This window comes from Mizuhopecten yessoensis, unplaced genomic scaffold (assembly GCF_002113885.1).
Source record: "Mizuhopecten yessoensis strain PY_sf001 unplaced genomic scaffold, ASM211388v2 scaffold917, whole genome shotgun sequence".
NCBI classification, from domain to species: domain Eukaryota; kingdom Metazoa; phylum Mollusca; class Bivalvia; order Pectinida; family Pectinidae; genus Mizuhopecten; species Mizuhopecten yessoensis.
Window position 1 is genome coordinate 1,384,853 of NW_018403786.1, and position 22,130 is coordinate 1,406,982.

At 37.3% G+C, this 22,130-nt stretch overlaps 1 protein-coding gene across 1 annotated transcript; it reads left to right on the forward strand.

The window, feature by feature from the left end:
* Window positions 1–134: 134 nt before the first annotated feature.
* Window positions 135–21,684, forward strand: LOC110454914. The gene is made up of 16 exons (XM_021504728.1): window positions 135–263; window positions 611–775; window positions 1,970–2,117; window positions 3,214–3,306; window positions 3,444–3,474; window positions 4,186–4,240; window positions 4,996–5,922; window positions 6,775–7,042; window positions 7,491–7,675; window positions 9,991–10,125; window positions 10,588–10,647; window positions 10,858–10,935; window positions 11,226–11,325; window positions 13,114–14,509; window positions 16,626–16,681; window positions 20,696–21,684. Exons 2-16 carry the CDS (start codon window positions 656–658, stop codon window positions 20,749–20,751), a joined length of 3,708 nt encoding a protein of 1,235 aa, XP_021360403.1. The 5' UTR covers window positions 135–263; window positions 611–655; the 3' UTR covers window positions 20,752–21,684.
* The last annotated feature ends 446 nt before the right edge of the window (window positions 21,685–22,130 follow it).

The following is a 22,130-nucleotide window of genomic DNA, read 5'->3' on the forward strand; positions in this document are numbered from 1 at the left end:
ATAATATAAAGTTAAAGTTCATAAAGTAAAAAGGCCTAGATTGAACTGTCGTTCTTCACCTCCTCTCTTACCTTGTGTATATATATATGTTGACCTTTGAACTGTTAGGGTTATCAGAACGAGGCTCAAAAAGTTGGTAACGTGTTGGAAATTCCCTAAATTTCCCGTGTGTTCAGCAGAGTGGTTTTGTTTACATATCTATACGCATCGTTAGTGTTTTATATCAGTAGTTTTGCCAAGAAAGAAAAGAGAACAAGTTTATAGTAAGTATCAACGTTATTCCAAGGAAAAATGAGTTTTCAAATTTGTCTAAATATATTGATAATGATCAATAATATGACGCATGACGACGCGTTATTCAGGTACGGAATACAGCCTTATGTGGGGGTCAAAACAACATAACGTTACGTTGTATGATTAGAACATGTATTGTAAAACATCTGAAGATGTTGGGCATTCACGCAATAACGTGTTTGTTATAGGTTCACTGAATGCGGTTGTGTCTGGAGACCGAATATAAATAACACCCCCTCGTGGCTCGACCCAAATCAAATGGCATTGTCTCACAGTATCATCGTACATGCATAACAATGTTCTATATTTTATATAGGTCCCTACTGCAGTTTTGCCATTCAGACCTGGGTGTCGTGGCAAGATGAGGAAGATCAGGCTGTCGGATACCGACATTGAATTCTTTGATTTGGAGGTTTCCCCGGCTGAGTTCTTGTTCTTTCAGAAGCACAAAGACGCCTTCAGATGCATGTGGAAGGAACAGGTACGCATTGGATGAGAGATATGGACATTACGAATACTAAAATGTCATTTCCACTTAGAGAATTCAGTCCATGACTAGATGCCCTTTCTAGTAAATTCTACACATGTAACAGGAAAGAGCTTGAGAGTACTAGCTAGTGCTTCCGCCTGGTATGTCAAACCAGCGACCCCAGCTGCCCTGCCTCTCTACCAATCCGGAAATTCCACAACCCTATGTACAATTTAATCCTGCTATACTCCTCCATTTTAAAATGTCTTTGCCTACAAACGCCAACATTTGTACAACCCTAACTTCTGTCGCCTGACAGGGAGGGTGCCAGACACCATTTGTAACAGGAAAGAGAGAAGCATGGATTATATAGATAGAACAAGTCTCCTTTGCTCTACTGATTGAGCATCAGAGATTTCCCTCTACGTGAATGATGAAGCTTGAAGGTGACTGATATCCTAGGCCTTCCTTAAAAAAGTATTTGTTTGCAGTTTCTCGTCCGACTCACTAAAAATGGCAACTATAATCAATATGTTTTGGGGAACTTTTGGTAATCAATTTTTCTTGCCAAAAATCACTGAACCAATTAGGATTTTTTATATAAAATATGATATCTTCAAAAATTAAACAAATATTCTTACCTACCTATAGATACTTACTGATATAAATGTGATGAGGGAAACTGCAAAGAAACAAATTTTAGCTATTTCATACGTGCGTAGATTTGTTCATACCCGTGCAGAAGGAAATTATCAGGAAGATATGTTTACAAAATAATTTCAGTGTTTGTATAGATCTGCTTCATCAAAATCAACTCTCATACATTCTCAAATAATAACAAAATTGTTGGTATAGAATGTTATTATTTACTATTAGGCATAATGCAGGAAACACTCAAAAATATAAATTATCTTCACATTAATATTTGAGTGTTTTCAGATCAGACCCTTCCTTTGATAAACAGACCTTTTAAAACCTCACAGCTTGTTTTTTCGAAACTACAACTAAACATATTTTCATCTGTTGCTCCTGGAGTGTATGTATCTAAGCAGGTCATTAGTGGAACATAAGAACCAGTTTTTATTTCTCGCTGATATGATTTTTTTAAGCCACGTTGAAGACATTCTAATTTTTTAACAATCTTTTTTTTTGCTTTGAATGTAAGAATTGTTAATAATAGATATTTTCCTGTATTTGTTTTCACAGGGGAAGCCATTTTGGACAAAGTTTACAATAACTTTCCGCAGTTTTACAGTCAAACATGGAGTCATCAAACATATGTCATGTGACACGCCAAAGTTTGAAAACCTTTTGGACCAAGCTTTTATTTACATACATGAACAGTTTGTAGATGGTAGGTTGAACAAATTATAATAATAATAATTCAAGGTTCTTATGTCCCGCTTCATCACAACCTAATTAGTAGGTCGTCTCAAAGCGGTTCACAAATTATCCGTGGTTATAGGGCATTTGCATCCAGCCAATATCTTTCTCAATTCCCTGGCGAGCATACAGCCGGTGCTGCCATTTCGGCGCTCACAGCTAGCATTCAGCAAATCTAGCACTGCCCAACCACATACTCATTTACATCTGAGTAGACTGGAACAAGCGGAGTAAAGTGTCTTGCTCAAAGATACAACACAGTGCTGTGCTGCGACTCGTACCCGCAACCCTTCGGTCACGAGCCCGGTATCCTATCACTAGACTACCGTGCCTCCTAAAAATGATAAAAATGCAGCTCCACTCAATCAAACAAGCACAGTATTTGTTTTTTCTACAGTATTTTCTACTTTTATCTCGCCTGGCACAAAGTAGCTATGAGCTTACATGATGGTGCAGTTCCTCCCCGATGTACGGGGGGTACAATTTCATCTTTAGAGTAGCGCACACTATTTATCGCAGAGTATTTTGTCGTGCACACACAGGGCATTATGTAATGTTGTGCGATCCCATAACTAAATTATCAATGTTCTATTTTAGGCCTAATTCAATTTAGGTAGTAAAATTAGGGTCATATTTATAAATGTAGTTGTGCTCCAGAATGCACATGTCATGCAACTGGTTTTAAGATGAGAATATGCGTTTATATTTATAACAAAATATAAGGAAGGTTCGGGTTGCATATTAGTAAAGTTGTACTACAAAGTATTGATTAAGGTCTATATGTTATATACTGACTGAATGGTATTACAGGTACAAAGTTTGGAGTTTGTGGTCTGTATATAATTGTTAAAAACTATGATCCTTTGATGTGAATTTAATTTGATAATTACAATTTTAGTACCTAGAACATACTATAAAGTGACAACTTTCTGAAAATGTTATAACAAAGTATATTAGATAATCTTATCTATATCATTTCCCAAGCAATTCTCAAAAGGCTTTATAATGTAATATTAACAGTACATTTATTTCTTATATGACGATCAACTTCCAATTCTATTTTGTAGGAAAAGAAGCAATGGCGCGGGGATTTATAGATGAGTGTGCCAGACTGGCTCAAAATCATGATAAATTTCCTCACCTTGACTCCAAATCATTCAGTAAGTTCATTAACTGTGATATTATATGACTTTTGTTTGATGAACAGTAAACAAACAAATGACGTAAAAGCTGTAAACATTTGGAATTTTCCACCAGGTTGTTATGATGTTATATTCATGTTATTTTTATTTTACAGCCAAAGACCCTTTCTATTCAAGAGATACAAGGTATGTACAATTTTTACATTACTTTTATATTTATCAGTCTTGGAACAGATTTGTATGGAAGGAATTAATCACACTGATTTTGCTTTAACATGTAACATATATTTGTGTGGCTTGAACTATTTCAATTACTCACAAAATTTATGAAGTATTCATTTCTGATGTCCATGGTTTGGTAATATTTTCAAAGTTCAGTTAAACATATGTTTGTTTTTACTTGATGTATGGAATTTAAACTCAAGTAATAAAACATAGATTTGAGGTAATATTTATATGTCTTTTTCAAGTGTCAAAATACTGTTGATCAGATTTTACTATGTGCAAATCAAGCAAAGACATTTTCACTTTTGTGTACAATGTATATATAATTTTGCCAATGAATATGAAGACAAAATTAAATTTGGTTAAGATACAATGCAAGGGGATTACTTCAGTATGTGATCAGTTTGTTTTAAAGATCCAAAGGCAAAATTCATTTAATAGATGGAAGTTGTGGTTATTTAACACCAGAGTTTTATAACTGTGATCTTTAATTTACTGTTGTTCTTATGTATAACTATATTTCTATCTTGTAATTGATAAGCCTGGTGGGTTGATGCATGATGTCCGGCTCAAAGTGTAGAGGAGTAGGATTATTAAAAGACCATGCAATTCTGTAGCATTTGTTAGTATTTTTACTTGACTGTAACAGTAACTGTCATCTCATGTTTACAGAGACCTGTTCAGACGTTTTTTTGGTTCCCCTGACCAGAAGAGTTCATATGTCAAGGTAAATGAGGATTTTCTACCCACGTGTAATTATTGTACAGTATCTCGCACAGAGAGTATTATTATATGGAGTGACTACTGGTAAAATGTTAGGTACACTTGCTGCAAGAATTTATCTGGGGCAGCTCCTATTATATTGCAGGTACACTTGCTATTTATCTTCTGTAAATACATGTACTCCTTGAAATATCTTATCATAAACAGGTTTATTGGACAGAAAAAATTCAGTATTATATATGTATGCAGTGGGACCCTGGTAATATGAGGTCTGTGTAGGGTTACATAGTTTTTGAGTTATACATGTGTAAATATGATGTCATCAAAATATGTATGTTACATATATTCATATTATTCGTACATGTATAATATTGGATTTATATATTATTAAATGCAAAATTTCTGATTTGGCAGATTTTCAGGTAGTCTTATAAAAGAAGTATTAATGTAAAATGTATGATGTTGAAATAACTTCTATTATATATATATACAATATTAACCTGAGATTTAATTAACTATTAAAGAAACTTTATACAGCTTATTTTTAAAGTATATTGTTAATTTCAAATTACAATGTAACATCCAAATTAAAGAACATGGTTAAAACAAATTACCCAGGTATCCTTTGTAAAAAACATATTGTAAAAAACATATCTTAAAGTCTGATATTAAGCCAAAATAATGCTCGAAATATGAATAATTTCTGTTACAGTTATTGGGTACTTGTACATGTATATAAACATATCTGCTGTAATACAGGTGTATGTTCTGAGCCCCATTTACCTACGATTTGGAGGGTCTGTCTGCCGCTGTTTAAAAAAATGGATGGACGCACCATCACAGGATTGCAAAGACGACTCGTACTGGATTCCGCCATCACCCCAACATCAAATAGAGGAAGAAAGTACAACAAAAGCACCAGTGCTCATGTGTACAAACTGTCTTGACGACTGTGGCACACGCTACTTTAAAGAGCGTATATGTGGCCAGCAAAATGGACCTAAATTTCTAGATTACTGGAAGCTAGGCGACCCTCGATTTAATGACCCTGATAACCCATTGTACAATAAAAAGGCCGATCGCGACAGTGATTGGCGAGACCGACTCTCCCCTGAAGACTTTAGAGATTTTACTCATTTTGCAAAATTTAAATATGGTACTGAGGAGGAAAAATGCAAAGACTGTTTGTCTCTGGTAGATAAAGATGACGGGTATGTTACCAATGTCAACCAAAAAAAGGATAATGACAAAAAAAAGAAAAAGAAAAAGAAGAAAAAAGATAAGGAAGAGATAGCAAAGGAAAAACGTAAAGATGAGGTAGAAGAAGAGGTCCAGAGGATAATTGATCACATAACAGGGAAAAAAACCCAGCAGGACATGCCACCAGTTCTCAGGGTGCGTACTGACACTGCTATCATCCAAGCAGACCCTTCCGACAGCCAAGCAGATACTAACTCCGGAAGCCCTGATAAGAAAAACTCTCCAGGGCCTGCCTTCCACAACATTGCCAAGAACAAGAAAATACTGTTCGGTAGCAATGCCAAGCGTTCCGATGACATCAAATTCGGGATCCTAGGCAATGATGACTTTTCTAAAGGAAATGTGGTGGGTGGTTTTAGAGTGTTTAAACTGGAGGACGAGAGGAGCGGTGCTAAGGAAATCACTATATCGGTCAACGCTGTCAATGTAAGTGGGCATCCTGATATAATGTAGTCTTTTGATTTCTATGAAAAAGTCAGTAAGCAGTTTGTGAATTATATATCAAAACAGTGTTGTCATCCCGATTTCATTCATTACATTTCATAATGGTACAATTTATGGCTAGCCAGCAATATCTATACATGTACATCTCTTTATGGACATTTTTTTGTCAATGTGGTTTTGATGTTGCAATATCTGGGGATCCCAATGTAAGAGGTGCCCCCAGAAGCTGTAGAATTTTAACCTGTTCACCCCTGAAATTTCATAATGGACTATTCCAACCAAAAGTGTCTTCAGGGGTGAATGAACTATTGTGATTGGTCAGAAGAAAAGGTCAGCTGCCAAAAGATATTATCTCGAAAATATCTCGGAGGTTGGGGGGGGGGGGGGGGAGGAGAACAACCCGAGCCCACCTCCACCCCAACCCTGCAGGCTGCAGCCCTAGAAACACTGAAACCTGACAAGTTTAGTTTAAATTACAGATGCATTGTAATGCAATATGCTTAAGATTTGGTGATTTCACTTGAAAATATACTGCTATGTTATTTCTATGAAGATATCACCTGAAACATGAATTATTTTTGTTGGTGCTCATGGTTAGGTAGTGTATAAATGGAATAGCCCGATACAGTACTATACTTTTTGTACATCAAATTGGAAATTTGGTAATATGTTGTAGACTGTTGATTAGAACAAGGGTTTGCAAACTGAGAGGAAACTTTTTGGAAATAATGAATGTCACAAAACCAAGAGACCTCTGTTTTGGTACATATAAATAAAGGTTGAAGTTTCATGTTAAGGGAGAACTAAATGTAAGTATAAATATGTCATAATTAGGGGTTTCCTGATGGAGATACGAAAGATGCTGCGAAGATGGAGGCATCTGATGGTAGTGGTAACACCAATAGGTTATCTGTTGAGCTGATCAAGAGCAAGATTGAAAACCTACCAGACAAAATGGAATGGTGGGAAGGTGTCGGCTGGTGTGCCTGTGTCATCAACTACGAGGTGGAAGAGAAGGATGTCTGCCCAAACAATTACACTAACTTTACCATCAAGATTACAGGCAGGAAGGAGATGGCCATCAAACGAGTCATGTTCAAATGTATGTTATTTTTTTTCTCAACTCTATGCTATTATGCTGTACTAATGTGTGTGTACTTTGTATATACTACTCATCTTTTTCGAACATTTGACACAGACAACAGCCAGTACTGTCAATACAGAACTAAATCCTGAACAGTGGAGCTGGATCAGCTGATACTGGCCCAGGCTAGTCGCTAACTTACTCAGCAGAAATATGATAAAGGAGTTACTATAAGTATTCAACAAGTTACAAATTTCTGGCATCACAAGCAACTGTAAGGAGGTTCTGATGGGATTTTTCGTTTGTGAACGTAAAATACAAAGGAAAAAGACCAAATTTAAATTCCGGCAAATATTTCTCTGTATGTATACAGTGAAGTCAAAATCAGATGAACATGTGTGGTGTTGCTTTCATTACCTTGTTCTTCATATTCCCCACTATTTTACCTTTGATTGTACTTTTTCAGTGCTGATCTATGTGAGTAACAGAAAGAAGCGTCTGAGTCCTGGCTGGACCATGGATGACGATGATGTTGTGGCCAGCGTGCTTCCTGAGGAGATCCCAGAGGAGGAGTGCATTGTCATTACACTGCAGCAGGGCTTCAGGTTTGAGGAGAGGCTGTCGGATGAGGAACGCAAAACAATGAGTAGGGTATGTAAAGTAATTATATAAAACTTGTATACCTTGTGTAAACCAAGGTCTGACATATACTACTCCCATGATCTCAGTTGGATCATAAAAAATATAACTGAAGTTTGATACACATGGTGTTATCATCCTGAAAAAGTAAGTTCTGCTGTATTATAAAGTCTGGGGATATACTGAAGTCACGCCTGTCTGTAGATGCAATTTTGTCCACACTAAGGTTAAATATAATTTTGCAGACATAGTGGCCATATTTAAAACATATTTCTATCTTTTTAGCCCACCATCATCTGATGGTGGGCTATTCAAATCGCCCTGCGTCCATGGTCCATCCGTCCGTCTGTCCATCGTCCGTCCTTAAACAATTCTTGTTATCGCTGTTTCTCAAGAAGTACCAGAGGGATCTTTCTTACATTTTATATGTAGGTTCCCATTGGTCCCTCATTGTGAAGGTTAACTTTTGGGACTGATCGGATAAATAAAATGGCCGACAGGCAACCATCTTGGATTTTGACAGTGAAGGTTTGTTATGGCTATTTCTCAGGAAGTACTGGAGAGATCCATCTCAAATTATATATGTAGGGTCCCATTGGTCTATATAGTTTTTCATGTTCATTTTGAGAATGATCAGATAAACAAAATAGCCGACAGGCTACCATTTTGGATTATGACAGTAAAGGAACAGGAGGGATCTTTCCTAAGTTTGTTATGTAGGCTCCCCTAGGTCTGTAGTTGGTCATGTTTACTTTTGAGACTGATCAGATAATCAAAATGGCCGAGAGGCCACCATCTTGGAATGTGACATTAAAGGTTTGTTATCGCTATTTCTCTGGAAGTGCCAGAGGGATCTTTCCCAAATTTGTTATATAGGCTCCCATGGGTCTGTAGTTGTTCATGTTTACTTTTGAGACTGATCAGATAAATAAAATGGCCGAAAGGCAGCCATCTTGGATTTTGAAACTGAATGTTTGTTATCGCTTTTCTCAATAAGAGGTGCAGAGATCTTTCTCAAATCTTATATGTAGGTTCCCCTAGGTCTTTATAGTTTTGCATATTTACTTTTGAGACTGATCAGATAAACAAAATGGCAGACAGGCAGCCATCTTGGATTTTCACAGTAAAGGTTTGTTAGTGCTATTTCCCAGGAAGTACTGGAGGGTTCTTTCTCAAATTCTATATGCTGATTCCCCACTATCCTTTATTGTTCATGTTTACTTTTGAAACTGATCAGATAAACAAAATGGCCGACTGACAGCCATCTTCGATTTTCAACATTGAAGTTTGTTAGTACTTTTTCTCAAGAATAACTTGAGGGATCTTTCTCAAATTTGATATGTAGGTTTCGCTTGATCCCTTGTTGTGCATGTTATATTTTGAGACTGATCATAAAAACAAAATGGCTAAAGGAAGAACTAAACATATCTTTCTCATATTGCAATGATCAATTCTATTTCTTTCACATTAAGTGCTGTACAAGTAAATATATTAAATGACTAACTCACTTTGAAGGTTGTCTTTTATACACATCAGTATTAAGTTTAGATCAAAAGTTACCTCAAGGTGCATTTACTGGTAACATGACTCGATCAAACAGGTTAGAGAAAAGATCGAACTGACAAAGAACTAATGAAGATGGTACAATGGTGGGCGCCCAGATCCCTCTGGGATCCCTTGTTTCTTTTCAAGATCAATCTAGATCTGTTCAATAAGTTGAAATTCAGTAGTATTTGATCTGGAACGAAAACAAAACCAACAAAGTACATTGTGCATCCTGCTTGTGGAGTAACTTGAGTAATTTAAAGAAGTGTTTGGCCCTCAGGAATCTGACTGATAGAAAAGCTTGATTTTGATCCCAAATCCAGGATTTCAGCTGACAAATATTTTTCGGTTGATAAACATTGCACTCATAAAATGTGTTTTAGTACTTTGTAGTTTAATGACCGTGGCCTTTTGTTTGATGATTATACATATTTGTATAGCTGAGGGAAATTTCCAGTCTCTATGTATTATCTTGATTTTGATTGTATGTTCACATTCCATTCTATAAAATTCTATGCGGCTGCGGTGGCCAAGTGGTTAAGGCGTCTGACATTCTGCTACCACTAGCGCTCCACCACTGGGTCATGGGTTCGAGGCCTATACGTTGGGCAGTTGAAAGTTACTGGCCGTCGGTCGGTGTTTTTTCTCTGGGAACTCCAGCTTTCCTCCACCACCAAAACGGCACGTCCTTAAATGACCATAGCTGTTAAAAGGACGTAAAACATAAACAAACCAAAACCAAATCCATTCTATAGATACTGTGTACTTGAACATATTTTTAGGGCCGGTCAAGTGTTTTCCGGAACGACAACAATGGGGAAGGGCCGATGTGTTTCTACGTGCAACCAAAAGGAATGAAAGATAAAGAGCAGGTGCTGATGGCCCTGGATGGTGGAGTGGCTAACGCTGTTGCTAAGGTATATTGAGTTCTCTGTTAGATCATTTTCTAAAGACCAGAGGTTAAACAAGTGTTCATTGTTTCTCATGTGTTGTAAATGTAAAGTTGTGCAGTAAATTTGACTTTCAGTAATATCAAGATTGCTTTAGGCGATGTTGGGATTATAAAATAAAGTATTTAAAAGTTTTCCTCACTTCAAATTAAGTCTTTGACAGACTGTTATAATTCAATGTAGTTACATTTGGATTTAGTATGGTTTTTATATGCTACCTCAACATGTTGTGTATAATGCATAAGGTAGAATCTAAATGTAATTAGATGTAATCTAAACATAATCAGCAGACATGCTCCAGAGAACAAGAAGAGAACTACAGTTTCTTGGAGAGGAATTTATAAAACAATACTTATTTTTCTCTCACTCCAGTGGCTGTCATCTGTTTATGATGAATACTTGCTACAAGTATGATTTTGTGCTTTACAGGGAGATCAAGGACCAATGAATTTTAAAAAGTTGCTGACAAGAATCAGTGGGCATTGTATTGTAAGTATATAAAAATTAGAATAAGTGTTCTATTAAAAGATCACAGAAAAAAAGGCTTGCATGCTTATACGCATGTTCATCGTATTACATAAAGATTAAATCATTTTATGCTTTAGGTATTGATAAGTTTTGATCTCTTTGATAACGTCCATTTTCCTTAGTAATATTCTTATGTTATGCCATGTCTACAAACTAGATTTCCATTTTCAGGATGACAAAGTTGGATATGGTACCCCAAATTATCCTCAGAAAACAAAGTCCAAGGACCCATCTTTTTGTGATTTACCTGTAAGTAAAACCAATAAATGATATTGATTTGAAATATAGTGAAAGAAATGTATAAAATAGAATTTGCGATTTTATTCATAGATTATAACATATCTTTAAGGCCAAGATTATAACATATCGTTAAGGCCAGCGTCACTCATAAGATAGGTAACATCTCTCCTCAAGTGTAAGGGGTTTAATTTCTATGGATGTGTTTTATTTACACAATGTTTTGATACTCTTGCTTCAAAAGGGACTCAATCATTATGTATTAGTTCTTGTTTGTATAACATTTTGGTTCTCTGTTGCAGGACCCGTATGACTTTGAGATCAATAAAACTCCAATGTGGGACCAGATACTACTGAGCCCCAGGACCTTCGAGCTTTTGTTCATGGTGAACAAGGACAGAGGTGAGTTGTCAATGGTTTATATATGGATACGATGCCCATACGTATACACTGTTTGTATGTCCTAAACAACTGTTTGTGTGTCCTAAACAACTGTTTGTGTGTCCTTGACAACATCATTGCCCTACTTACTTCATTTCTTATTTGTTGGTCATGAAACTTCATATGTGTTCACAAACATCATTTGAACATGTCATTGTTAACATCATTTGTCGTGTCAGTGATAACATCATTTGTACATGTCAGTGTTAACATCATTTGTACATGCCAGTGTTAACATTATTTGTACTGTATGTCAGTGTTACATTATTTGTACTGTATGTCAGTGTTAACATCATTTGTACATGTCAGTGATAACATCATTTGTACATGTCAGTGTTTACATCATTTGTACATGCCAGTGTTAACATCATTTGTACATGCCAGTGTTAACATCTTTTGTACATGTCAGTGTTGACATCATCTGTACATGTCAGTGTTACCATTTGTACATGTCATTGTTAACATCATTTGTCGTGTCAGTGATAACGTCATTTGTACATGTCAGTGTTAACATCATTTGTACACATCAGTGTTAACATGATTTGTACATGTCAGTGATAACATCATTTGTACATGTCAGCGTTAACATCATTTGTACATGCCAGTGTTAACATCTTTTGTACATGTCAGTGTTGACATCATCTGTACATGCCAGTGTTAACATTTGTACATGTCATTGTTAACATCATTTGTCGTGTCAGTGATAACGTCATTTGTACATGTCAGTGTTAACATCATTTGTACACATCAGTGTTAACATGATTTGTACATGTCAGTGATAACATCATTTGTACATGCCAGTGTTAACATCATTTGTACATGTCAGTGATAACATCATTTGTACATGTCAGCGTTAACATCATTTGTACATGCCAGTGTTAACATTATTTGTACTGTATGTCAGTGTTAACATCATTTGTACATGTCAGTGATAACATCATTTCTACATGTCAGTGTTAACATCATTTGTACATGTCAGTTTTAACATCATTTGTACATGTCAGTGATAACATCATTTGTACATGTCAGTGTTAACATCATGTGTACATGTCAGTGTTAACATCATTTGTACATGACAGTGTTAACATCATTTGTACATGTCAGTGTTAACATGATTTGTACATGTCAGTGTTAACATCGTTTGTACATGTCAGTGTTAACATTATTTGTACTGTATGTCAGTGTTAACATTATTTGTACTGTATGTCAGTGTTAACATCATTTGTACATGTCAGTGTTAACATCATCTGTACATGTCAGTGTTAACATCATCTGTACATGTCATTGTTAACATCATTTGTACATGTCAGTGTTAACTGAATTTGTCGTGTCAGTGTTAACATGATTTGTACACGTCAGTGTAAACATCATTTGTACATGTATGTCACTGTTTCAACTTACTTAGGTCGCCATAACTATAATAGGATTTAATATCATTAAACTAACGACATCTTTCTTATTCAATTGTCACATTTGTATTCATTAGACCCAAGCTAGTATGATCAGGTGTATCCTCTAATTGTCATTTTCTTTGTAAAACTATTCTTTGCAGGAATAATAAAACAACAAAGTACTAGTACATCACACTTAATATGTATTATTCCAACTTTGATAATTGCCTTTGCTACGGCCGCACATGTGGTGTTTTCCCATGCTCATATTTGCATTTACTTTGGAAAAAATACAGATTCAATTCCTATATGAAGATATCTTATAGGTGCTTCCTAAACATCTTTTTTTCTTATTCAGAGCAAGAGTTGAAGGGCCTTGGACTGCGTAGAGTTGATCCTGAAAATGTCCCTGGCAAGGGTAGAGAAAAACAGCCCCCACTACAGACCTACTGCAAGACTTGTAGGAAGGAAGTGTTTGATTGTCCATGCATAGACAAGACCAGGTTCAGTAAACCCATTCCTTGTAACTGTTCCTTTTGTAATAAAAAATCCAATGAAAGCAAAGACAAGTCCTCACCCAAGGCCACACCCACCATGGACACACCAACCAAGGAAACACCAACTGTGACAAAGACCACACCCACTAAGGACACACCCAAGGTGACAAAGACCACACCCACTCCTGCCAAGGACACACCCACCCAAAGAAAAACCAAACCCACACCTACCAAGGCAACATCTACTTCAGCCAAGAAGTCCCATACATCTGAGGTAGTTGGTGAATTTACAATTACTGATGTGAAACACGACAAGTACGCACGTCCAGATCCTGTCACCACAGAGGAGCTAGAGCATGGCTTTGACCTTGTGGAGCAACAACTAAAAGAGTCCAGACAGGAAAAAGCAAAGGATGCAAAGAGAAAGGAAGAGGTAAAGAAGAAAGAAGCAGAGGGCAACAAAAAAGAAACAAAGAAGACATCACTTGGTAAGAGGGCTTCTGATTCTGCGGTCCCTCCTAAATCGGCCACGCCGAAGGCACATCAGTTCTCAAGTGTCCCAACAAGGTTGGAGGTGCCACTGCACCAGATTTTAAAGGGTAACATGGAGGGGGTGTTCAAGTTCACCGCTGTACATAACCAGAGCACTGGACCTGCCACCGCTAATCCTCTTAACTTCATTGTAGAAAATGTCACACCTCCGTATCCAGGTGATGCAGATCCTGGAAATGGGAAGAAAAAGGAAGACACTCCAAAGATGACAGAGGAAGAGAAGATTGCAAAGAGAAAACAGATAGAGGATAACATTGCAGAAGTGAGAAGAAAAGAAAAAGCAGAGGAGTTGAAGAAACAGCAGAAGCTTGCAGAAATAAGGAAACAGGAGAGAAAGGTTGCAGAGTCTAAAAAGTTTCCCAAAATAGAGGGTATGGAGGAGCCTAATGATCTTTTGACTAACTTCAAGTTTAAACCAAAGGAGGAGTTTGCAGAAGATCATGTCAAAGTGACAAACTCCGAGGTCAAGGACACTGACACTGCTGATAATCCAGTCGACAGGTTAATTAAAGCCACAATGAAAGAATGTGAGGAGAAATGTGCAGAAAAATTGAGGGAAATGGATGAAATAGGTAAGCAGTTATTCCGCGACCGTCTAGAAAGTCAGGTTGGTGCGGAAGATGCCAAGGCTATGCTCAACCTGAGGCGATGTACCAACTGCCAGAAGATGGAACCAAGTCCCAAAATCTACAAAAAATGTCTCAAGTAAGTCAAAATTGTCAAATTGACACCATATTTTGACTAGAGTTGGAAAAAATACGGCAAGTGTGCGTTGCATTATATTGTGAGATAGAAATGTGGTACACTGTGTTCTCACACACTATTTGCTTTTGTATTAACTGAGATAAAGTGATTAAATGTTGAAATAAGTAATGATACGAGTAGAGAGTCCCAGTGCTGTGGTTTACTGCCAACAAATAAGAGCTCCAATGTTTTGGGCATTTCCGATCCAGAGGTTTTTGCCCATTTACTCCGGGAAAGAGTTACACACCATAGAGATTATGAACATTTCCATTTTTTGACTTTTTTCAAAAAATGTCTTCACCATTGGGGAGGATTTGATCCTCATACCTCTTTATTAGAAAGCAAGAATCCTCTGTACTACAGGTCAAGCTTCTGTAAAACAGGATTGTTTTCCGGTTTAGAAATGTCCTTGTATTTTGCATTGAATAAATTCGCAAGAAGATATATATATGGGAATATCTATTTGAAGATTATAGATATATAAATTTCAAAATCATTGCCAAAGGGAAAATTGCCACAGTGCGATTCACCTTAGGAATCATATCAAGAACATTTCTGCATACAAGTGTTTCCACTATCACAGTACTTGTTACGTTGTTACTTTTTGGCACGCTTATGGGGCTATTTTTCAAAACTCCCTAAAAAGGCCTACAACATATGTACAGCTGTCTTTATATATGGATATAGAGGAAATAACATAAATTGTCATGGCCCGTTTACAGTAGAAAAGTGGTGGGTCTCTACCTTAGGGTAAAGGATACTACCAACAAGTTAAACTCTATTATCACCAGTGTATTTGTTAAAGACCTTTTCAAATGAAATATTTCTTCATGTGTGCACCTGACAGAATTGCAGTTGTTTAGAAAATTGAATGTTTGAAAATAAAACAAGAAAACAGAAGGGGTCGAAACAGGAACCCTTCCGGCACAAAGCTTACACTTTTATCAATGTTGCCATACAGAAATCATACCAGCAGAGAATACTACAAGTCTGATCTTCGTGATAAAATAAAAATGATACAGTGACACCCTTTACCTTATGGCTATTTAATAACCAATTTTTTGTCCTTTGAATATATTTAGAAAATAGTTTTAGAAGAAAGTTCCCAGATAACATATAGAATATTATTATTCAGTGTTTAGCTGATCAGAATATTAAAAACGATCCTGTTTGACCACATTTGTATCACTTGAGACCAGTGCAGGTTCAACAATCTCCTTTACAAAGAAATGCTAGAATCAATTACTGTTTATATGGGGTTCATCATCCCCTTCTGTGGAGGGAGTACATTTTACTAAAGTTTCTAAAGAACCAAAAGGCACAGCCTGCTTACATTAGGGTTGCTGCAAATTCTGCGAGCAGAAAGTCACTTCGACCTGTTAACAAGATCACAGGGAGCAAAATTTGCTTCTTTTTTGGTCAGTAGCATGTTGTCTTGGAGTGCTACAATTTTGCAAAAATGAATTACCTTGACCGAAATTTAGATTCATGGGTTATGAGATCAGTCCCCCATTAAATACATGTATATTCTGGCTTTGTAAATGTGACTTTTGCTGTTTAAAAAACTTGAAATATTGCTGATATTGGGGAAGGTGTTGGGAGGGGGGATGTCAGAGGAGTGCCAGATAGTCGTATGGTGTAGGGTGGTGCATTGGATAGCACACTTGCCTTTCACCAAGGCGGCTGGGGTTCGATTCCCCAATCGGACGAGAAAAGGTATGGGGTCACCTGTCCGACCACGTGGGTTTTCTCTGGGTACTCCGGTTTCCTCCCACACGAGGAGCCCCCCGCGCGCTAACATCCAGGTCAACAAGAGTGATTAATATAAGTTGAAAATAATTAATTCATAATTGTTGTAAAATAAATAAAATGTATATATAGTCATATGGTGGGGGATGGTAAGAATTATCATGGCAAAATTTTGAACCACTGGTTTAAATTATCATATAAGCAAACAGTGTTCTAATAAATCAGTGCTGGAAGTATTATGTTGATATTTAGGACAACATATGTAGTATTAAAATTGAAGTGCAATAATTTGGTGTCATCACATAATTCTAATTTTGTCTTCTTGCAGGTGTAAGGAAAAGAAAGTGAAGAATGCCAGGTACTACTGTGGCAGAGACTGCCAGGGTAAGTCCATAAGTACAACTACACACCTATAGATAAGGCATGGATTGACAGGTTTTACATCAGCTTCACTACCGAGAGTAGTTTGGTTATCCAGGTTTTACATCAGCTTCACTACCGAGTAGGTCGGTTATCCAGGTTTTACATCGGCTTCACTACCGAGTAGTTTGGTTATCCAGGTTTTACATCAGCTTCACTACCGAGGAGTTTGGTTATGCAGGTTTTACATCAGCTTCACTACCGAGGAGTTCGGTTATCCAGGTTTTACATCAGCTTCACTACCGAGAAGTTCGGATATCCAAGATTTACATCAGCTTCACTACCGAGTAGTTCGGTTATTCAGGTTTTACATCAGCTTCACTACCGAGTAGTTTGGGTATCCAGGTTTTACATCAGCTTCACTACCGAGTAGTTCAGTTATCCAGGTTTTACATCAGCTTCACTACCGAGTAGGTTGGTTATCCAGGTTTTACATCAGCTTCACTACCCAGTAGTTCGGTTATCCGGGTTTTACATCAGCTTCACTACCGAGTAGTTAGGTTATCCAGATTTTACATCAGCTTCACTCCCGAGTAGTTCAGTTATCCAGGTTTTACATCAGCTTCACTACCGAGGAGTTTGGTTATGCAGGTTTTACATCAGCTTCACTACCGAGGAGTTTGGTTATGCAGGTTTTACATCAGCTTCACTACCGAGTAGGTTGGTTATCCAGGTTTTACATCAGCTTCACTACCCAGTAGTTCGGTTATCCGGGTTTTACATCAGCTTCACTACCGAGTAGTTAGGTTATCCAGATTTTACAGCAGCTTCACTACCGAGTAGTTTGGTTATCCAGGTTATACATCAGCTTCACTACCGAGTAGTTCGGTTATTCAGGTTTTACATCAGCCTCACTACCGAGTAGTTCGGTTATCCAGGTTTTACATCAGCTTCAGTACCGAGTAGTTTGGTTATCCAGGTTTTACATCAGCTTTACTACCGAGTAGTTAGGTTATCCAGGTTTTACATCAGCTTCACTACCGAGGAGTTTGGTTATGCAGGTTTTACATCAGCTTCACTACCGAGTAGGTCTGTTATCCAGGTTTTACATCGGCTTCACTACCGAGTAGTTCGGTTATCCAGGTTTTACATCAGCTTCAGTACCGAGTAGTTTGGTTATCCAGGTTTTACATCGGCTTCACTACCGAGTAGTTTGGTTATCCAGGTTATACATCAGCTTCACTACCGAGTAGTTCGGTTATTCAGGTTTTACATCAGCTTCACTACCGAGTAGTTAGGTTATCCAGGTTTTACATCAGCCTCACTACCGAGTAGTTTGGATATCCAGGTTTTACATCAGCTTCACTACCGAGTAGGTTGGTTATCCAGGTTTTACATCAGCTTCACTACCCAGTAGTTCGGTTATCCGGGTTTTACATCAGCTTCACTACCGAGTAGTTAGGATATCCAGATTTTACATCAGCTTCACTACCGAGTAGTGCAGTTATCCAGATTTTACATCAGCTTCACTACCGCGTAGTTTGGTTATCCAGGTTTTACATCAGCTTCATTACCGAGTAGTTCGGTTATCCAGGTTTTCCATCAGCCTCACTACCGAGTAGTTTGGTTATCCAGGTTTTACATCGGCTTCACTACCGAGTAGTTTGGTTATCCAGGTTTTACATCGGCTTCACTACCGAGTAGTTCGGTTATCCAGGTTTTACATCAGCTTCAGTACCGAGTAGTTTGGTTATCCAGGTTTTCCATCAGCTTCACTACCGAGTAGTTTGGTTATGCAGGTTTTACATCAGCTTCACTACCGAGTAGTTCCGTTATCCAGGTTTTACATCAGCTTCACTACCGAGAAGTTCGGATATCCAAGATTTACATCAGCTTCACTACCGAGTAGTTCGGTTATTCAGGTTTTACATCAGCCTCACTACCGAGTAGTTCGGTTATCCAGGTTTTACAACAGCTTCACTACCGAGTAGTTCGGTTATCCAGGATTTACATCAGCTTCACTACCGAGTAGTTTGGTTATCATCAGCTTCACTACCGAGTAGTTTGGTTATCCAGGTTATACATCAGCTTCACTACCGAGTAGTTCGGTTATTCAGGTTTTACATCAGCTTCACTACCGAGTAGTTTGGTTATGCAGGTTTTACATCAGCTTCACTACCGAGGAGTTTGGTTATGCAGGTTTTACATCAGCTTCACTACCGAGTAGGTTGGTTATCCAGGTTTTACATCAGCTTCACTACCGCGTAGTTTGGTTATCCAGGTTTTACATCAGCTTCATTACCGAGTAGTTCGGTTATCCAGGTTTTACATCATCTTCACTACCGAGTAGTTAGGTTATCCAGGAGCTTCACTACCGAGTAGTTTGGTTATCCAGGTTTTACATCAGCCTCACTACCGAGTAGTTTGGATATCCAGGTTTTACATCAGCTTCACTACCGAGTAGTTAGGTTATCCAGATTTTACATCAGCTTCACTACCGAGTAGTTCAGTTATCCAGATTTTACATCAGCTTCACTACCGAGTAGTTTGGTTATCCAGGTTTTACATCAACTTCACTACCGAGTAGTTAGGTTATCCAGGTTTTGCATCAGCTTCACTACCGAGTAGTTAGGTTATCGAGATTTTACATCAGCTTCACTACCGAGTAGTTAGGTTATCCGGGTTTTACATCAGCTTCACTACCGAGTAGTTAGGTTATCCGGGTTTTACATCAGCTTCACTACCGAGTAGTTTGGTTTTCCAGGTTTTACATCAGCTTCACTACCGAATAGTTAGGTTATCCAGGTTTTACATCAGCCTCACTACCGAGTAGTTTGGTTATCCAGGTTTTACATCAACTTCACTACCGAGTAGTTAGGTTATCCAGGTTTTGCATCAGCTTCACTACCGAGTAGTTAGGTTATCCGGGTTTTACATCAGCTTCACTACCGAGTAGTTAGGTTATACAGATTTTACATCAGCTTCACTACCGAGTAGTTAGGTTATCGAGATTTTACATCAGCTTCACTACCGAGTAGTTAGGTTATCGAGATTTTACATCAGCTTCACTACCGAGTAGTTCGGTGATCCAGGTTTTACATCAGCTGCACTACCGAGTAGTTAGGTTATCCAGGTTTTGCATCAGCTTCACTACCGAGTAGTTAGGTTATCGAGATTTTACATCAGCTTCACTACCGAGTAGTTGGGTTATCCAGGTTTTGCATCAGCTTCACTACCGAGTAGTTCGGTTATCCAGGTTTTACATCAGCTTTACTACCGAGTAGTTAGGTTATCCAGGTTTTACATTAGCTTCCCTACCGAGTAGTTTCGGTTTCCAGGTTTTACATCAGCTTCACTACCGAGTAGTTCGGTGATCCAGGTTTTACATCAGCTTCACTACCGCGTAGGTAGGTTATCCAGGCTTTACATCAGCTTCACTACCGAGTAGTTTGGTTTTCCAGGTTTTACATCAGCTTCACTACCGAGTAGTTCGGTTATCCAGAAGAGGAAGAAAAGATGGGAAAATGAGTAGAAGGAATAAAGTATGGAGTGAAGGAATAGAAAAGGGAGACAGAAGAGAGAATGAGCCATCTGTCCTATATATGTATTTAATATATAAATCTATTTTTTTGTAAGATGGCTTCTAGGCCTAATGTTTGCCTTAAGAGATAAGGCACATCTTCCTGGTATTATATAGGGTCTAGGACTATAGGTGCATCAGGAATGAATCAACATCAGGGTCTACACACAAATATTAGGTCTACACATGTACATGAGTCGTGGGACAAGATATGGATAAACATGAAGTTCATATATATATCAGGTAATTAGGGCAGGAGAGATATACACAAATTACACTATGTTAAGATTTCATTTGAGTTTAGTTTATAATATCATTTATAATAGGTTTCAAGTGTATAGAGGTATCATAATGTGTACTGACAAGGATTACTGGAGAAGGTGTTAATATGCATGGTCCTTGGGGAAAGTTGTATATAATTGTGTTGAAATTGACATTTTGTTATGATCCCTTTGCAGCCAATGACTGGACCCGAAGACACAAGAGGGAGCACAAAGATAATCTTCTAAATTGAGGAAGGATATTTTCCTGTCGTAGATGAACAGAATTCCTCAATACGACTAAACTCAGAGACACAATTTAAGAAGGAAACTGTCTGGTTTGAAAAGGGTTACCCCTACTTCCTGTCAGATATAAGGAGAATTTTCAGCATGCGTTTCATCCAGACAGAGTGATCATTACAGCACTAGTACAGACAAATTCCACTTTGTTGACTAGCATTGTTTCATGTTTGTTAATTGTCCCTATTAACCCTTTTACCCCTATGTAACTTGAGTAGACATTATCATGCATTGATATAGATGAGTCCATTATGGTCCCCAGTTATGAAAGGGTGAAGACTGTTTATAACAGCTCTCGATCTTCTCATAAGATTATGTTGATGATTAGATATGTAATGTTCATGAATTATTGATTGTTTTAATAATGACTATTTGAGAACATATGTTTAGTATATATGTTGTTGATTGATGCGTGTGAAATCTCCATGATTTAATCTGTTTTGCATAGCGTAGCTGACACAGAAACTTTAAGACACAATGCCAATTTCAGAATGATTATTTGAGACAGGTTGAACACTTTTTTGATTAATTTGTAATTATCATGATATTCACTTTTATGCTTGTGCTTTAAATCGGTCCAATATTTGCCTTTTGCTGTGAAATCTGTATTTACCCAGTGTTAATTTTGCTTAACATATACTTACGAAATATATAATATGCCATGTACTAATATTAGCTCTAGTGATAAATTCACTATCTGATGGAGGGCAAATATAGCAGAAGTTGATAAACTGTATATGCCATGTACTAATATAAGCTCTAGTGATAAATTCACTATCTGATGGAGGGCAAATATAGCAGAAGTTGATAAACTGTATATGCCATTTACTAATATTAGCTCTAGTGATCAATTCACTATCTGATGGAGGGCAAATATAGCAGAAGTTGATAAACTGTATATGTCATGTACTTATATTAGCTCTACTGATAAATTCACTATCTGATGGAGGTCAAAAATAGCAGAGGTTAATAAATTAAACTGTGGAAAATATTTCCCGGTATCCAGTACCTTATGTTGTTTGAAATGTACTCTAGTAAATGCTTGTCATATATATGAATACATAAAAAAAAGTCTGTACATAATTTATATTAATCATGCTATGTTTTAATCCCCTACCCATAATCACCATCATTTATGGACAGTCAACCATTAATTAAGCACAGATTGTCTGCCTTCCATATTTTACAAAGAAAAGGAAAACTTTTAATATACATACATGTATATGTATTACAGATTTATATTAATCATGCTATGTTTTAATCCCCTACACATAATCACCATCATTTATGGACAGTCGACCATTATTTAAGCATTACAGATTTGTAGTACACT

Excerpts from the sequence above, each read along its gene's own strand:
- LOC110454914 (XM_021504728.1), top strand. The coding sequence starts at position 656 with ATGAGGAAGATCAGGCTGTCGGATACCGACATTGAATTCTTTGATTTG. Across the intron at positions 3,475-4,185 it reads TTCTATTCAAGAGATACAAG|AGACCTGTTCAGACGTTTTT; the intron begins GTATGTACAATT and ends TCATGTTTACAG. Across the intron at positions 10,126-10,587 it reads TGGCTAACGCTGTTGCTAAG|GGAGATCAAGGACCAATGAA; the intron begins GTATATTGAGTT and ends TGTGCTTTACAG.